The sequence below is a fragment of the Phyllosticta citriasiana genome, assembly GCF_038021145.1.
Source record: "Phyllosticta citriasiana strain CBS 120426 chromosome Unknown IWZ02scaffold_2, whole genome shotgun sequence".
In the NCBI taxonomy this organism is placed as follows: Eukaryota; Fungi; Ascomycota; class Dothideomycetes; order Botryosphaeriales; family Phyllostictaceae; genus Phyllosticta; species Phyllosticta citriasiana.
In genome coordinates, this window is record NW_027117279.1 from 315,249 (window position 1) to 330,307 (window position 15,059).

General features: G+C 55.7%; 5 protein-coding genes across 5 annotated transcripts; 1 reads left to right on the top strand and 4 right to left on the bottom strand.

Moving 5' to 3' along the window:
* Nucleotides 1-3,001: 3,001 nt before the first annotated feature.
* On the bottom strand, nt 3,002-4,419 carry IWZ02DRAFT_441253 (uncharacterized protein). The gene is made up of 2 exons (XM_066766899.1): nt 4,132-4,419; nt 3,002-4,033 (listed from the first exon to the last, which is right to left on the bottom strand). The coding sequence occupies exons 1-2, from the start codon at nt 4,202-4,204 to the stop codon at nt 3,051-3,053; spliced, it is 1,056 nt and encodes a 351-aa protein (XP_066625839.1). The 5' UTR covers nt 4,205-4,419; the 3' UTR covers nt 3,002-3,050.
* Nucleotides 4,420-4,849: 430 nt separating this feature from the next.
* On the top strand, nt 4,850-5,594 carry IWZ02DRAFT_121713 (PRA1 family protein-domain-containing protein). Its single transcript, XM_066761470.1, has one exon. It carries the CDS (start codon nt 4,964-4,966, stop codon nt 5,492-5,494), a length of 531 nt encoding a protein of 176 aa, XP_066625840.1. The 5' UTR covers nt 4,850-4,963; the 3' UTR covers nt 5,495-5,594.
* Nucleotides 5,595-7,572: 1,978 nt separating this feature from the next.
* Nucleotides 7,573-12,202, bottom strand: IWZ02DRAFT_496338 (SacI homology domain-containing protein). Its single transcript, XM_066770167.1, has 4 exons — nt 11,543-12,202; nt 10,083-11,485; nt 9,575-10,036; nt 7,573-9,526 (listed from the first exon to the last, which is right to left on the bottom strand). The coding sequence occupies exons 1-4, from the start codon at nt 11,925-11,927 to the stop codon at nt 7,877-7,879; spliced, it is 3,900 nt and encodes a 1,299-aa protein (XP_066625841.1). The 5' UTR covers nt 11,928-12,202; the 3' UTR covers nt 7,573-7,876.
* A 72-nt stretch (nt 12,203-12,274) lies between these two features.
* Nucleotides 12,275-13,409, bottom strand: IWZ02DRAFT_121794 (uncharacterized protein). The gene has a single exon (XM_066761471.1). It carries the CDS (start codon nt 13,114-13,116, stop codon nt 12,412-12,414), a length of 705 nt encoding a protein of 234 aa, XP_066625842.1. The 5' UTR covers nt 13,117-13,409; the 3' UTR covers nt 12,275-12,411.
* A 294-nt stretch (nt 13,410-13,703) lies between these two features.
* On the bottom strand, nt 13,704-14,774 carry IWZ02DRAFT_487177 (uncharacterized protein; the record flags this gene model as incomplete). The annotated part of the gene is made up of 4 exons (XM_066769334.1): nt 13,704-13,904; nt 13,957-14,297; nt 14,352-14,682; nt 14,730-14,774. The coding sequence occupies 4 exons, from the start codon at nt 14,772-14,774 to the stop codon at nt 13,704-13,706; spliced, it is 918 nt and encodes a 305-aa protein (XP_066625843.1).
* Nucleotides 14,775-15,059: the final 285 nt, after the last annotated feature.

The following is a 15,059-nucleotide window of genomic DNA, read 5'->3' on the forward strand; positions in this document are numbered from 1 at the left end:
ATATAAGTGACAGCAACACCACCGAATAAGGGGCCTTTTAAGATGGCGCAAAGTCCAGCGGCTACACTTTCAACTCACGCAGAAGCGACTAGACTTCGGCCTGACAGCATCCAACTATCACTCGTTCACTGTGTCTTTCTCTTTCGCTGCCTCTCTCACTGGGGTCGTCAACTAGTTGTCAACTGCTGCTTCAACTGCTGCTTCATCATCATTAGAAGCCGCTGTAATCCGACATTTAGCGCTCTCATTACACGTTTGCACCCAAAGATGTAGAACTCGTCGGGTGCTGACAGATACGACGTGGATTATGGTACAAAATAAGATTTCGTCGATAGGAAAGAGAGTCCGCAATTTCGACGTAGTTGCGAATGACAAGGGCGCAGTGACCAAGTTCCAGAGCTCTATCGCAACTGGGAAGCCCACAGCGACGGAAATCCAAGACTTATGGTCGAAGAAGCGCTGTTGGATTTCAATATTGTCCACGAGTTCAGGGGATGTCAAGGGGACGACATCTCCGTGATTTCTGCTTCACAAGCTTCATAAGCCAGACTTGCAATGGTAAGTAAGTGATCTGCCTGATGCTCAGTAGAGCTATGAAGTTGCTGCCTTTCCTGCCAGGGATTGTACTTGACCACAACACAGCCACTGAATTAATGGAGATTGCTCCAGAACGGCTCCGGGCTGAATTTCGCGGATCTAAAGACTAGACTTGTGTCTTAGGCTTCTCTCTCGGTCTTGTCGGATCTCTTTGCCCCTTGTGCCTTTTTCCGTTATAGATCAATTCCACAAGACAATGGTGGTTCGCTCCTCAAATCACATGCTGCTGCCTTCAGTCTAGGGTTGAAGTGATAAACATCCTATCGAAACACCGAAAGCCTTTGCGGTAAGAAAACACTTTCAAGCGTGACAAACATGCCGCACCAACCTACTAAGACCAGCTGCTTCACCTCCCCCCTTACCGCAACCAACAATCTCAGCTTAAGAGCAAGGGCGCACCTCCCTCAGTCCCATTCCATCGTCCATCTTATCCACTCACCCTTCCGTCCTCCAACCGCCAAATGGCAAAGCGCCGGCCGTAAAAGCACAGCACCCTCATCCATCATCGACCACGTCAGCACAAAAATCCGGTCAATGACAGCTGTCCGTCATACAACAGTCTCACTCCAAAACACACAAAAGCTCCGGCTCATACCCTACCATAACCCCACGATGCCCCCACCCTAACCAACTTTGCCCCTGACAACTTGCCTGAGCCGCGCACGCGGCACATGCGCCAATCGCGCCACGGTCGCACAAGGATTCAAAAGACGTGTTTGGCGATGTTGCTGCCTGCGTAGGCGAAAATGACGCCAAAACGCCATTTTGGGGTCCGCTTGTAGCAGATTGATTGCCGTCGGATGCTGGAGATGGAACGGGCGAGTGGAGATTTGGGGCACCCACCCACCGGTCAGAGAGCTGTGCGCCTGAAGTATGTGGATGTGGCGAGGGATGGCTCGGTGAGGTAAGAGTGGCGTGGGTATGGATGGGGGTTGGAGGTTGTGGGCGGCGAAGCAAGCGAGATGCGGCGAGGTGACCGCGATGGGGCGGTGGGTGTTATTCTGGGGTAGGCCTGGGAAAGGAATGGGGTGGGTGGGGGAAAGAGCGGCAGTCTTGTGGGCGTCGAGGTGGCTTGGTGGTGGTCAGCGTTTTGGTTTACTCATGTGGATGGAGTTGTTCTGAGAGATGTACGAGCGACGAAATATGTTCGACTCGACTGGATGTGCTGGCGAAATAATGTCTGTCGACATGGTTCTGATTCATTCTGGGACGGCCTAAATCAGACGTTCCTTAGGGAGCAGTCATCCGCCATCACAGCTCAATCTAAGGAGCAGTCGTCCGCGGTCACAGCCACACCTATTGAGCAGTCATCTTTAATGATAACTGCGCTTGGTGAGCTTAAGTTCAATTAGCAGTGAACCTGAGAAATAGGGTTGATTCTATAAAGCTAGTCAGTGAGTCCATGTGAATGAATGCTCCTTACACTGACCAGCCATTGTTAAATGTCAGTCATGACCCTATCCGCGCGGCCGGTAGCTCCCAGGAGCTGTCTGCTTCACTGTAGCCTCACCCCTTAGTTGACTACTCTTTAATATGGAGTGACCATGATGCTGTGCAGCCTTTCGGCTGACTACTCCTCAACATGAAGAGATTATGATGCTGTGTAGCCTCTCGATTAACTGCTCCTTAACTTGAAGCAATCATGACGCCGTGCAGTAACATCTAGCATCTCTCATAGGGGTATGACTCACCGTGTCCCGCGCATCTCCCACGTAAGCGCCGCAGAGCAGATGAGTAGGCACTCACGCGCGCCTCCCTCTCTCTCCACACATTTAAAAGGCGTCTCCCTGTCCGTGCTTCGACGGCATTAAAGCCGACATCCACCGCGCAGACAGAGGGAAGATGCGGAGTATCGACTCGATTTCACTTCCGTGTGCCGTTACGCAGAAGAAAACAAGTCAGGGCTGGTGTGTGGATGCGTGGACTTTTGCTTCGCTCACGAAGATGTCGTTGAGTGCGAAAGTGTTTCGGCTGCTGCCTGTGTCTGGAGAGTAGCAAGGAAGCATAGTGATGAGGAGCAGCAGCAGCAGCAGCGGGTGACACTGTTTGAGAACTCATAGAAAACGTAATCTGCCACACGCGCGGCCTCGCCTAATTTCAAACCCTATATTCTCTCAAATGCAGGTATAGATACTTTTTAGACACATGGTCCCCGCCACCTTATTTGTTCCTTTTTGTCCTTCTCTTTCTGCTCTCGGCATTGGGATTCGCAGCGGCAGCACTCTTGAGGATGTTGACAGAGTCCTTTGCATCGCCGTTTACGTATACCTCACCATCTTCCGAGCCCTCGACATCAACGTGAATATCGTGGTCGACAGAAGCTGCTTGAGAAGAACCAAAGAGGCGGCCGAGAGACTTTTGGTAGGCCCAGACAGGCAGACGGATGACGGCGGTGTCGCGGAAAGTGGGCTTGGGAATTTCTCCAACCTGGATTGCTGTTAGATGCGCTTAAATTAATATCGGGAGGTTTCTCTTACATCCAAGAGGAACTCGTGCGTCTCTCCTTCGTCGGTCGTCTCCTCCAAAAAGACATTACCAGCGCTGTCCACGATCAAAACCTTGCCGTTCTCCGCCTGAACCCTCTTCCTCGCGCCCTGAGGACCGCCGCTGGTCAGTTCTGCCTCGACAGGCGTGCTAACGCCGCCGTTCCGTGCCTTGTTCGCAGCCTTGGCATTCTTATCGCCCTTCTTGGCGGCTTCCTTCTTTTCCAGTTTCTCTTGTGCGCGCTTCTGCTTGCGATTCATTGCGACCGGCTTTCCGTTCTCATCGACGTATTGCTTCTCCTCCTCCGAGCCCGCTCCGGCTTCCGGAGAAGATGTCGTCACGCCGTCGACACCGAGGCCGCCGGGAAGCCCTTGGATCCCGAGTTCGTCGCCCCATGCCATGCGCCGGGCATGACGTATGTACCTCTCAACAAATTCTTTTTGACGCTTCCAGCCAAGGTAGAGTGCGCCGTAATGTGCGGCTCCACCCATGGAAATGAAAAGACCAAACATGACAGAACCGAGCCCAGGACGGAAACGGCTGTAGTAGTAGCCAGTGCCACGCCAGGCAGGGAAGCCATTTTTCATAAAGTGGTCGTATCGCTCACGATCCGGGCCACGCAGAATGTTGGCGACGATACCAAGGCGCGCAAAGCGGGCTGAAGCCTCCTTGTCGAAGGCCTTGATCTCTTTGGCAGTGGGCTGTTTTCGAACGGTGACGCCGGGCTTCTTCTTGGTCTTATCTTTGGACTTGGACTTAGGCTGCGGTTTGGCATAGGTTGCGATGAAAGCTTGACGGGCTTTGTCGGGATGGATTTGACGGGATTTCTTGCGGTAGGCCTTGTTGATTTGGTCCTGGGTAGCGGTAGGGGACACGCCGAGGAAAGAGTAGAACGTGGCATCAGGGCCTTCGGCGGCGATGACTTCGTCGCGGAGACGGAATATTTCGTGGTCTGTAAAGGCTATCAGCACTGCGGCCTTGCAAAGAGGCGAGGACGCGTCTCAATGTATGGGCGGAGCAATATTGAAATGTGGAATGGGCGGGACGCACCTTCTTTGGACCAGGCGGCGGCGAGAGAAACAAAGATGCAAAGCAGCAAGGCTGCCAGCGTAGAGAGCTTCATGGCAGGCTACTCTACGCCGGGGAAAGGAGTGTGTGGAGCGAAGGTGTTGATATGCAGATTGGATGCAAGCGAAGGCCACGAAGAGGTAGGTAGGTGATCGAGTGGGAAGCTGAGGCTTGTGGGGCAAGGATGGCCGGAGACGTGGGCCAATCAGATCAAGCCGACGCCAAACTGCGGGCCTACCCGACGCGCGCAAGCCTCGAGGCGGTCGGTCAGTTTAAAAGCGACACTTCGCAAATCCTCTGCCTGTTTCTCGTCTCAAATTCGAACAACTGTGTCCTCAGTCTTCCGAGGTCTGTGCTGCGTGGTGGGGTGTTTTCTCGATCTGGTGCCGGACCGGATTGATCGTCAGGGGACGAGGGCGAGAGCGAAAGTGTGCCTGTCGATTGCGAGTTGAGGGAGCACCGCCACAAGCTGTGGCTGTGGCTGCGGCTGTGCTCGCCCTCCGTCGCTGCCTCCTTCCTTCGGGCCCTCGACGACACGTCGTCCCCTTTGCAAGGCACGAAGATTCCTCTCCTCTCCCTCTTCCATCCGCCGTTTTCACCACTTTCGCTCCACGCCCATAGCCATCATTTACAGTCAGTCTCCTCCCAGCCTCCTCCAAACAATTGCCGCTCGCTATCCATCCCCCATCCTTGTCCATACACCCGTGAAACGGCGCCGCGCCGCCAAAAGACAGCTCGAGCTAAAAAAACCACCCCTTTTTAGACAACCCAGCGCGACGACACCCTCTTTTCCACCCATCCTCTACTCCTCGCCATGTCCCGCCTCAGCATCCCCATCGAGGCCTTGTCGTCGCGCCTGAACCTGGGCTCCCGCTTCGAGGGCGTGCGCAACACGTCCCTGTCCACCCGCTTCGCCAACCTCAAGCCCGTCAGCGAATTCTTCGACGTCAAGCGCATCAGCAAACCGCAAAACTTTGGCGAGGTCCAGTCGCGCATGAACTACAACTTGGGCTATTTCAGCTCCAACTATGCCGTCCTCTTCGTCATGCTGGCCATCTACTCGCTCCTCACAAACCCTGTGCTGCTCTTCGTCATCATCCTCGTCGCTGGTGGCATGTACGGCATTGGCAAGCTGCAGGGCCAGGACTTGGACGTCGGCTTCGCCAGGGCTACATCTAGCCAGCTCTACACGGCGCTCTTCGTCATTGCCGTTCCCCTGGGTCTGTGGGCTTCGCCCATCACGACCGTCCTCTGGCTCATTGGCGCCTCGGCCGTCACCATTCTCGGCCACGCCACGTTTATGGACAAGCCAATCGAGTCAGCTTTTTCCGAGGAGGCGGTCTAGGTGGTCGGCCGCGAACTCCATACGACAGTGTGCCCCTATGGGGAAGACCACCCGGGGGGAGGACAGCACGATTGGGGAGGTCTGACTTGAGGGGCAGTGTACCATACGGGAGCAGCAGGTTTCAGGAGCTGGGGGACAGTGACGATGACGAGTATTACGGGCTCCAACCTGCACCACGCGGCGTCTTCCTCGACCCGCAGATGCAAAAGGGAGCAGTGATGGGGCAGGCTTCACTTTCTGACGAGTACTTACTTGGTAAAGGTATTAATTCACGACCGCGGTTCCCAGGGGACCGCTTTGCCTTTGAGGAGGACTACTATCAAGATGATTATCATGGTCGAGGCCGCGGCCGGGGGCACAACATGGACCCGGACGAGGAAGAATATCTTTTCCAACGAGCTCTCGACCGCGTCCGCGTTGCTCGCGCCCGTGGCCAGCCAGACGTCAGTCTTTCACACGAAGAGCTAGAGATCCTGACCCGGCCGCGCGCTCGTCAATTGCCCGCCGCCCTTGCTGATCCTTCTTCCGCACGGCCCACATCCGGAGGTTCAAGCTCCCGCCCCAAGAAATCCTCCCGTGCTCCGCTCTTGGCGCCAGACTCCCGCAAGACCAATCCACGCCACAACCTTGATTTCTCTCCTAGCGATTCCAGCTCCTCCTCTCCTGGCCCTCCAGGCTTCATTGTTCCAGGCGGCGGTGCCGCTCCTCTCGGCTACACCACTGGCAGCTCGCGAGCCGATTTCCGCAGTGTCAGCGGTCAAAGCCAGGGCGTGCGCAGCCGCAGCAGCAAAGAAAGCAACTTTACCCCTTCACCTCCCAGCACTCTTGATCGCAATCGCAATGTCTCTGGCAGCCCCATCTACGACGTTCCCGGCTCCTTTGCAGACGAGGCAAACTATCGCGCAGAAAGTTCCGCCTCATCTTACAACTCGCACCATTCCAGCAATGGTCCAGACATGGCTGAACCAGACGACTACCCGCATCCTCGCCTGCCGCCACGGCAACTCCACTCTTCTTCCCCACCCTATCCCATACATCCTTCTGAGCGTGTTCCTACAATGCCCCTTGATCCGTTTGCGTACCAGACTGGCGGACCGACTTATCCTTATCCCTCAGGGGGCGTTGCTTATGTCAGGGTGCCGCGCAGAGTTCCAGTGGGGCGACGCGAAGGTTCCGGCTATGCATCCAACGCTGCAGCCAGTTTCTCGGATCCGTCTCTTGCTCATGGACCTACACAATGGGATGGCTCGGCGCGGATGTATGAGTACGGTGGTCTTGCATACGCAGGTATCAGAAGTGCAGGGAGGGACTATGATGAGGTGCAGGTTGAGTACGACGAGCACGACGTCGATGATCCGGCTGGTCGGAGTGGGAGCGGCAGCAGCGTTGAAAGGAACAAGGAGAAGGACAAGCAAAAACAGGCGCAGGCGGCGGCTGCGAGCGCGAGCGGTAAAGACAGAACGGCAAAAGATGCTGTTGGTATGAGAGAAAGGAGTGCAAAGACTGGCAAGAAAAGGGGGCGAAGGAAGTAGAATTTCCAAGGTGTCGTGTCTTGGTTTTTGGCGTCTTTGGGCCTCTTCACGTTGAAATTCTTTTCTATTGCTGTTGTTTCTCCATCGATTCATGCTTGATAGATTGTTGTTACTGCACGACGAACTTTGGATTGCCCTCCCACCCATATTAAGTTCCTTCTCAAAGCACACCATGCCTTCACCTCGCTTGATTTCTCATGAGATGAGACAACGACGTCGGTGTGGCTCAGTGATCAGTCAAACCGAAAGAGGCGTCTGCGATGTTGGCAACCTCCCCCATCTAGCGCGCCCGCTCCCGCGGCGCCTACCCCCTCCTCCTCCTCCTCCTCCTCCTCCTCTCAACCGCCACGCTCATCCTCTACGGCTGGGCCGTCTCCAAGCACTACCACGTCGCCGTCCCGCTCTTCCTCCAGTTCGTCGCCGGCGCGTGGGGGAACGAGCTTCTACACGACGTACAACGCGCTGGTGGTCGACGTGTTCCCGGCGAGCGTCGTGCGGTGCGCCATGGCGGCCGCGGCGGTTGCCGTGTTGCAGCCGCTTGTTGAGGTGGCGGGGAGGGGGTGGTATTTTACTTTGGTGGGGATTTGGAGTGGGGTGTGCGGGGGCGTGGGGGTGTGGGTTGTGTGGAGGAAGGGGATGGAGTGGAGGATGGGAGGGGTGGGGGAGCAGTCGAGGGCGTAGGGGAATTGAAGTTTTGGAGTGTGAGAGAGGAAGGAAGAGGAAACGAAAAATGGCTATTGGATTCTGAACAATGCCCGTCTGACGTAGCAGAGGCTCGATAAGGTAGCTAGTCTGTCGAGCATCAACGCATCTAATATCGCTCCTAGAGAATGACGCCCGAAGAATCCGCTCATCCCGGCCTCAACACTTCCCATCCGCCCAGCTGATCCATCTCTTCTTCCCTATCGTCAAGCAGCCCGTTTCCTCTCCTCGGGCGGGGCAAAGGTGGCGGCGGGGCCTTCTCCTTCTTCCCAGCAACGTTGGCAAGGCTGCCATTTTCACTGGCAGCGGCTCCAGTCTTGGGTGACATGTCCGGCGGTGGAGCAAAGGCCTTTTTCTTCGCCTGCACAGTACTCGAAGGCGGTGAGCTCGGATTCTTGCTGTGCAGAGGCAGTGAGACTGGCGAGCTTGTTGGGGCCGCAGAAGACGTAGAAGACGTCCCCGTTGCGACACCCATGAGGTTGCCTGGTTTCTTCGGGATGATTGGAGGTGCCGGTTTCCGCTTGACCGAGCCAGTTGAGCCGTTACTGGAGGTCGATGCCGAGCGGGAGAGGTCTTGGTGTTGGTGTGATGGCACGCCGGGTGGAGTTGGTTTGCGAGGAACGACAGCGGGAGGGGAAGCTTTGCGGGATATTGGAGCAGAAGTGGGCTGCGAGAGGCTGCTTTTGGAAGCAGCAGCAGAGTTGCTACCGTCAAGGCCAAACGTGCCAGCTCGGCGAGGAGGTAGGGTGGGCATAGGTCGGTTTGCGTTGCTAGCAGTGGAATTGGAGCGGGCTGGAAGTGACGGATGAGTATTAGTGCGCGTGGGCTCCAGAGGAGGCGGGAGTATGCGACGCGTACTGGCCGCAGGGGCAGTACTTGGTGTCCGAGTCCTACTGACGGCAGTACCACGGGGCGCTGGTGGAGGAGGAGGTTGCGCTTTTGGTCCTAGCGCAACCTTGACCCAGTCGGGCTCATCAGATGCTATCCAAGGATTTGATGGCCGGTTCGGATTAGGGACGAAGTCGTCTCCGGGAGGGCGTATCGTCGGCCCAGAAGGCTTGCCATTATCAAACCACCACTTGCGGCGATCAGAGCTGGCAGGTGGAAGTGTAGGATCTATGGGTTCGTAGCCGATCAAGTCTTCGTCTGAGCTTTCCTGGCTGCCTGCCGCCGTGGCATGACCGACGAGACCCTTGCGCTTTTGGTACAGGCTGTGTGCTAATTCGTCCTTTTTCCGCTCATCAATCATGGTGATGTTGCAGAGAAAGGTTGCATAGACGGGCCGGTGGTCAGAGAATCTCAAAGGCGCAGTGTTGTAGTTGATCTGGCGTAGATTGGTGCCTTTCATCAAGACACGGTCACACCAGGCGGGTATGCGCGCCTTTTCAGATGTGTCATACCGATCCGTCCCATTGTCATACTTGTACGTAGGCGCAAAAGTGATACGGGCTTCGGAGTAGAACGGAAAGGTCAAGCCGTGAACCATTTGCAAGTTCAGCTGGTCGTTGGCGTAGAGAGTCTCCAGGTCGCCGATTTCGACCAACTTCCTGACTTCTTCATTGCGCAGCCCAATGCGGTAATTAAAGTCGCCGAGCCAGATGACAGCATCATGGTCTTCAATCGACCTGTTCCTCTGGAATCGAAGGCCATGGCTGATTGTCCGGTAGTCGCGGTTTCGCTCTTCATAATTTGCGAATCCAGCTGCCAAGTGCGCAGTGACAAAGCAAATAGATGTGTCGGCAAAGTCCATGCGGATTGCTACGGCTCCCTTGTTGCCTGCCATACCAGACATGCCAGTCTACACATGGGTCAGCAATTTGAGAAACAGTGGAAGCAGGTTGCATACCTTTTTCAAGCTACCCTCGACATTTTTGATGAATTTCAAGACACTCGCCTTGACAAACACTGAAAGCGAAGCTCCAACCAGTTGGCCGCCTCTGAGCGCCACATACTCCTCCTGTCCATGCATCTGGGCATTCTCATTGAGAGCTCTCTTGACGGCAGCCTCCCACTCCTGTCTGCGTGCTGGATCCGTGGACATGATTTGCTGGGGACTGAGCTCCACTATTTCCTGAAATCCGACTGCCACAATTTCTGGGAACTGCTGAGATGGATCGACCGGCGGACAGACCCACGACGAAAGATCTTGAGAAAGACCGTCCGTCTTTCCGTTGAGATTGAATGTGCCGACCCATATGTGGATTGGCCTTTCTGATGAAAACTCGCCGGCCCTGCGATTGAGCTCGCTCATGACATAGTCATTGATGGGATCAAAGAGATGCACGGGGAATTGGCCAACCAATCGACCCTTGGGCCAAGTCAGTAAAGTCCGGGTTACGAGGATTTAAACTTACAATCAGCATGTCTATCGTATTCTGTCGTCCCTTGTCGGCGAAATTGTTGATGTACATTCTCTGTGCGCTCTTCCTGGCATCAGCGATAGCACCAGCAAGAGACATCTTTCCCGAGCGTGTGAAGGACGATTTCAGCGCCCCAGTGCCGGCGTAAATTTTGGACAAGGCGTCACCATTGTCGGCCCAGAGAGTGCCATGTCTATGCCAAAAATCGGCAGTCCCGCGCTCGCCACGACCAGCAAGAAAGACCTCGAGAGCCATCCTGCTGATGATGGTCTGAACCAAGTTGGTCCGGTCCAAGCAGTCGAGACAGTTTGTCCTGAAAACGCCTTCTTGCTGGAGAATTGTGGTGGGGCGGCGGTAAATCTGATCTTCGCCATGGCTGGACTTGGGCCGCTCCTCCACTTCCTCAGACAGGTAATAGGCGAAACTCTCAGCAGAGTCCTGTATGTACCGGGCAATCATGCTAGCGGCCTCGTAACCACTTGGGCCCCTGGTCTCGGCATGAAAGTCGTACTCGGTCAGCTTCAACAACTCGTGGCCAGCTGAGCCATTTTTCTCTGCTCCGCGGAGAAGCGAGGAGTGATAAATGTGATCACGATAGCGGTCACTGATTTCGACTTCAGCGGGTTTCTCAGCGCTGAGCAGGTTGACCACGTGGACCGGACCATACGCCAGTTCGAGATTTTCAAAGTGTCTGTCGAAAGCTGGCTGGGTCGCTTCGGGAGAACGTGTGATTGATACTTTTTGTTGGCCGGGAAGTAGACCTGTGGCTTGCTCCCAGAACAGAGGCACGCTGCCGCGAACCTGGACATACGAGAATGTGACGCCTTCTGGAGACCAGAAAATCGTCTCCGTTTCCACAAAGTTGGCCACGTTGCCGTCGTCGTCCATGCCTCTGGCATTGAACCTAGTTCCTGCTCTTCTACACGACAAACGCGATATCAAAGTCATTTGAGACGGCAAGCCCGTGCGACTTGATCTTGCCGGCGAAGATGAAGCTGGGACGTTGAAAGTTGAAGCGAACCCTCTGATGGCCGAAGTCAGGAATCCTGAAGAGTCCAGCGACGCCTTCTCACTCTGAGACAGCCGGGATCTGAAGTCGACCAGTGGTTGAATCATGTACGAATTCCATAGGAAGCCTGCATCCAAGCTGTCGAGCGCTACAGTTGTAGATTCGGTGGACCTGTCCTGGAGACGCTTCGTCATGTCGAAATCAGAGCTGTAGTAAAAGGTCCCGCTGCTCAGCAGCTTCTTCAACGCCATGCACGGATGCTCTGGCACATTATCTCCTCGCCGCCCGTAGTAATTTTGATCGAAGCCCTCCTCGTCCACAGCATCGGTAGGGTATGGGTTGATTTCGTCGTAGAGAATCTCGTCATAATCGCTTCTATTCAGGCAATCTGGATGCGGTCAGCTACGATCACCCGAAGACATGACAGTATCTTGAGTGTACGCACGAAAGTTTACAGAAAGAATCTTTTGTACCGTCTCTCCCGGTCTGAATGTAGCTGCTCTCGTTGCAGCGCTGACCACGCACAAAAAGACGTCATTGTTGACGGTGATCAAGCCCAGCGTGCCGTGGATCGACTGGCTAGACAGGCTCCGGTAATCGCTCAAATCTATCGCATCGCTTTTGGAGAATTCAACCATGCATCTGGGCGCGTTGCCGTTCGCGCTAGATACCGAGCTCTGCGAAGCATTGACCCCGCCGCTGTAGAAGCCATTGCCGCTGCGTTCCGTCGAGGTTGGGCTATGGCGGAAGACGAGGACGTGGGAATCGGTGGCTAGGGCTATCGAGCGATGGGGATAGTCTCGTATGAGGACGCGGATGGATGTAGACATTACGACAGGGAGTCGCGGAGGATCACTCCGGGGGAGGACGGCGGTGGATGTGTCGGCGGAAGTGGTTGTGCAGGGAACGGGGAGGTTTGCGCGACAAGCTGCGCATCACGAGGCGTGAGAGCGATGGGCGTTTGCGGCCTGTTGATTGCTGAAGGGCGGTTAGGGACGTCCTTCTTAGGGACTGGTGAGCGGCTGGGTGATGCTGGACCATGGTTGGCGCAAGTCCAGGTGCCAACGTCAGTGGATGTTCGGCGCACCCTGACGGGCACGCACGGAGGTGTATAAAGTCTCAGCGCTTGCAAGAAAGCCAGCCCTCGGACGTTGCTTGTGCGAAGACACCACACGATTACAAAATCTACCCATTCACAGTGTTCGTCATTCATTTTCATTCCATTCATGCCTCGTGCGTCGTAAGTCATCAAGCCGAGATCAAAACAGCATCCAACCGCTACCCTCGCTTCCGAACCGCCGTGGTATTCTATCGTCACTTGTGAGACTTTTTGGGCCGCCGCCTGTCGTGCACCTCTATCTTGGTCGACCGAAAGCTTTCCCGTGGACCAGGCTCATCGTCATCGAAGTTTTCCAGCCCGCTCCTGCTGCGCGACCGAGACACGAAGCTCTCGCGCCGCGGTTCGACGTAGCGGAACGTCTCGTATATTGGTTGGCGGTGTGAATGGTCTGTAAATGATGACCTTGCCGGCGAACTTTGCCGCCTGCGCTCGCGCCGCACCTCGCGCTCCCGAATGACATATTCCTGGTCGGTGTGCCTGTCACGGCTCTTGTGGCTTTTGCTCCTGTTGTCGCTGCTGCTGCTGCTGCTGCTGGAGCTACTGGAGCTGCTGGAGCTGCTGCTCGGCCTGACTTCGACAATATGTGCTGACGAGTGTCTAGATGGTGGTCTTGAGGGTGGGCGAGGCGCAGGCGCAGGCGGAGGAGGAGCTGGAGGTGGTGGTGGTGGATGGCCCTTGGGTGGTGGCGCAGAGTGTTTGGATCTGTGTGTCGTCGCAGTATGGTGGCTATGGTGGGACACGACCGAAGGAGAAGGCGGACGACGCTCCTCGATGATGGTGCGCGAGATTCGAGAAGAATGGGGCGGCGAGTAGTATGCTCGCGCGCGAGTTCGTTGGCGACGAGCAACGCGGTAAGGCACCACGACGTCCGGCTCCTCGTGTACGCGAACGAGACACATGGTGTATGTGGGTAGGGGATGCGGAACTGGGCCGATGGCGGAAAGGCTGTTGGGCAAGAATACCTATTGTGCTTCTGGCTCGCTATGAGGGCTGTAACGTGGAAGGCATGGTGTGGACGTGGTGGTGCTAAAGTGGGTTGTGTTATTCTCAGCTGGGCCACGGACCTGGACTGGACTGGACTGGACTGGACTGGACTGGACTGGACGTAGCTGTGAGGCTGGGGAAGAGGAAAAGACTTGCGTCCATGCACGACACCTCACCAAGGCCACGAGCACCCAACTGGAACGGTGCTGTACCGGTAGAGTGATGCACTGTCAGATGATGACGATATGTCCTGGTTGGTCGCACTGCCACAGCTGACCTCCCGCTGCCTCCCATCGTTCCTTCGCCGCCGCCAATTGGCTGCCCTACCTACACCATGCACAACACCAACCTCACCACCATCACCACCCAATGCTGCACATCCCGTTCCGCGCTTGGCGCAGACCTCGACGCCGTTGTCTCAACTTACGTCAATCAAGGCTCGGACCCGCGGCACCAGTCCAGACATTCTGTTCTTCTCACCCAGGTCTACCTGCTTTACGCTCTAGTTCTCGTACTTCATGCCGCTCTCCAACCTTACGGCACCATAGATGCCGCCCACGTCTCCCTTGGGACCAGCGTACTTTTGGACATCGGCAAGGTGCTTGTCAATGACTTCCATGGCGCCCATCTTGGTTCCAGATTGCTCGGCGAGCTTGAGCGCATGCTGCGCGTCCTTCCTGGCCAAGTCTGCTGAGAACAATGGCTGTGATTTATTTCGTCAGAATCTCCCAATCTTGGAACGTCGCTTGACACACCTCTTCACGTTTGTAATATTCGCCTGTCTGCATCCTGTTCGAATAAGCAGTGAACGGACCGGGGAACATGGCCTCAATAAACTGGTGTAGGTCGTCTGATCCGAGACCGCTCTTTTCGGCCAACACGTGACCCTCCGAAAGGGTTTCGATCATGTTGAATACGAATGTGTTGCCAATGACCTTCAGCAGCGTTGCCTTGCCAGGCTGCTGGTCTGAAAAGTCGATGATGCTTCTACCCATAACACCAGTAGTGTACGGCTTTACCCTGTCGACAGATGGCCGAGGACCAGCCAGGACGAAAATCAGCTGGCCAGCATCTGCCATGGCCGGGGGTCCAAAGACTGGTCATGTCAGCATAAACGAGACCACTTGCAGTCCGAAGACGGCATACGCACCGGGACTGGCCACAAACTCGGCGCCTTTGGCCAGGATGCGCTCCGCGAGCGCATTGGTAGTCTCGGGGTGGATGGTGGAGCATTCTACAAAAAGCTTCCCCTTGACATCTTCCTGGAGCGCAGCATCGATCGTTTCATTGACGGCCTTGTCATCTCCGAGACAGGTGAAGACGATGTCTGCGCTCTTGACGGCTTCTTGCACAGAGCCGGCAACGGTCGACTTGGCCGGAGCAAGTTGGGCCGCAAGGTCATCGGCGCGCTTCTTGGTCCGATTGTAAATGACCAGAGGCTTTTCGAGATTGCCTTTGGCCGACAGATTTCTGCACATGCCCTGCCATGGTGTTAGTGTCACCTGGTCCGTCGGCAGGGGAGACGCACCCTGCCCATGTTGCCAAGGCCAATCCATGCTACTCCAGGAGCCATTGTTGTAGATTTCTTGGTCATGAAGATGCTCTGGTTTGGATGAGGGAGTCGATGGGGGGGGAGGGCTTGAGCACATGTGTTGGAGACTATGTATATAGAAACTGTTCTATTTGGTTCCTCAACCAGCCCCCAATGATTACCAACCGTGACCGAGGAGGAGCACCCATGAATGGAAGTGTTCCGTGATGATGCATCCATGTGGCCGGCCGAGCTCCCCGGGCCACCTCAGGTCCCATCGCTAATGTAGCCCCCCGGCCTGCCCTGCGCCTGTGTCCGGTCGGCCCC

Excerpts from the sequence above, each read along its gene's own strand:
- IWZ02DRAFT_441253 (XM_066766899.1), bottom strand. The coding sequence starts at position 4,204 with ATGAAGCTCTCTACGCTGGCAGCCTTGCTGCTTTGCATCTTTGTTTCT. Across the intron at positions 4,034-4,131 it reads CGCCGCCTGGTCCAAAGAAG|ACCACGAAATATTCCGTCTC; the intron begins GTGCGTCCCGCC and ends TAGCCTTTACAG.
- IWZ02DRAFT_121713 (XM_066761470.1), top strand. The coding sequence starts at position 4,964 with ATGTCCCGCCTCAGCATCCCCATCGAGGCCTTGTCGTCGCGCCTGAAC.
- IWZ02DRAFT_496338 (XM_066770167.1), bottom strand. The coding sequence starts at position 11,927 with ATGTCTACATCCATCCGCGTCCTCATACGAGACTATCCCCATCGCTCG. Across the intron at positions 10,037-10,082 it reads ATACGATAGACATGCTGATT|GGTCGATTGGTTGGCCAATT; the intron begins GTAAGTTTAAAT and ends ACTTGGCCCAAG. Across the intron at positions 9,527-9,574 it reads TCGAGGGTAGCTTGAAAAAG|ACTGGCATGTCTGGTATGGC; the intron begins GTATGCAACCTG and ends ACCCATGTGTAG.
- IWZ02DRAFT_121794 (XM_066761471.1), bottom strand. The coding sequence starts at position 13,116 with ATGTGTCTCGTTCGCGTACACGAGGAGCCGGACGTCGTGGTGCCTTAC.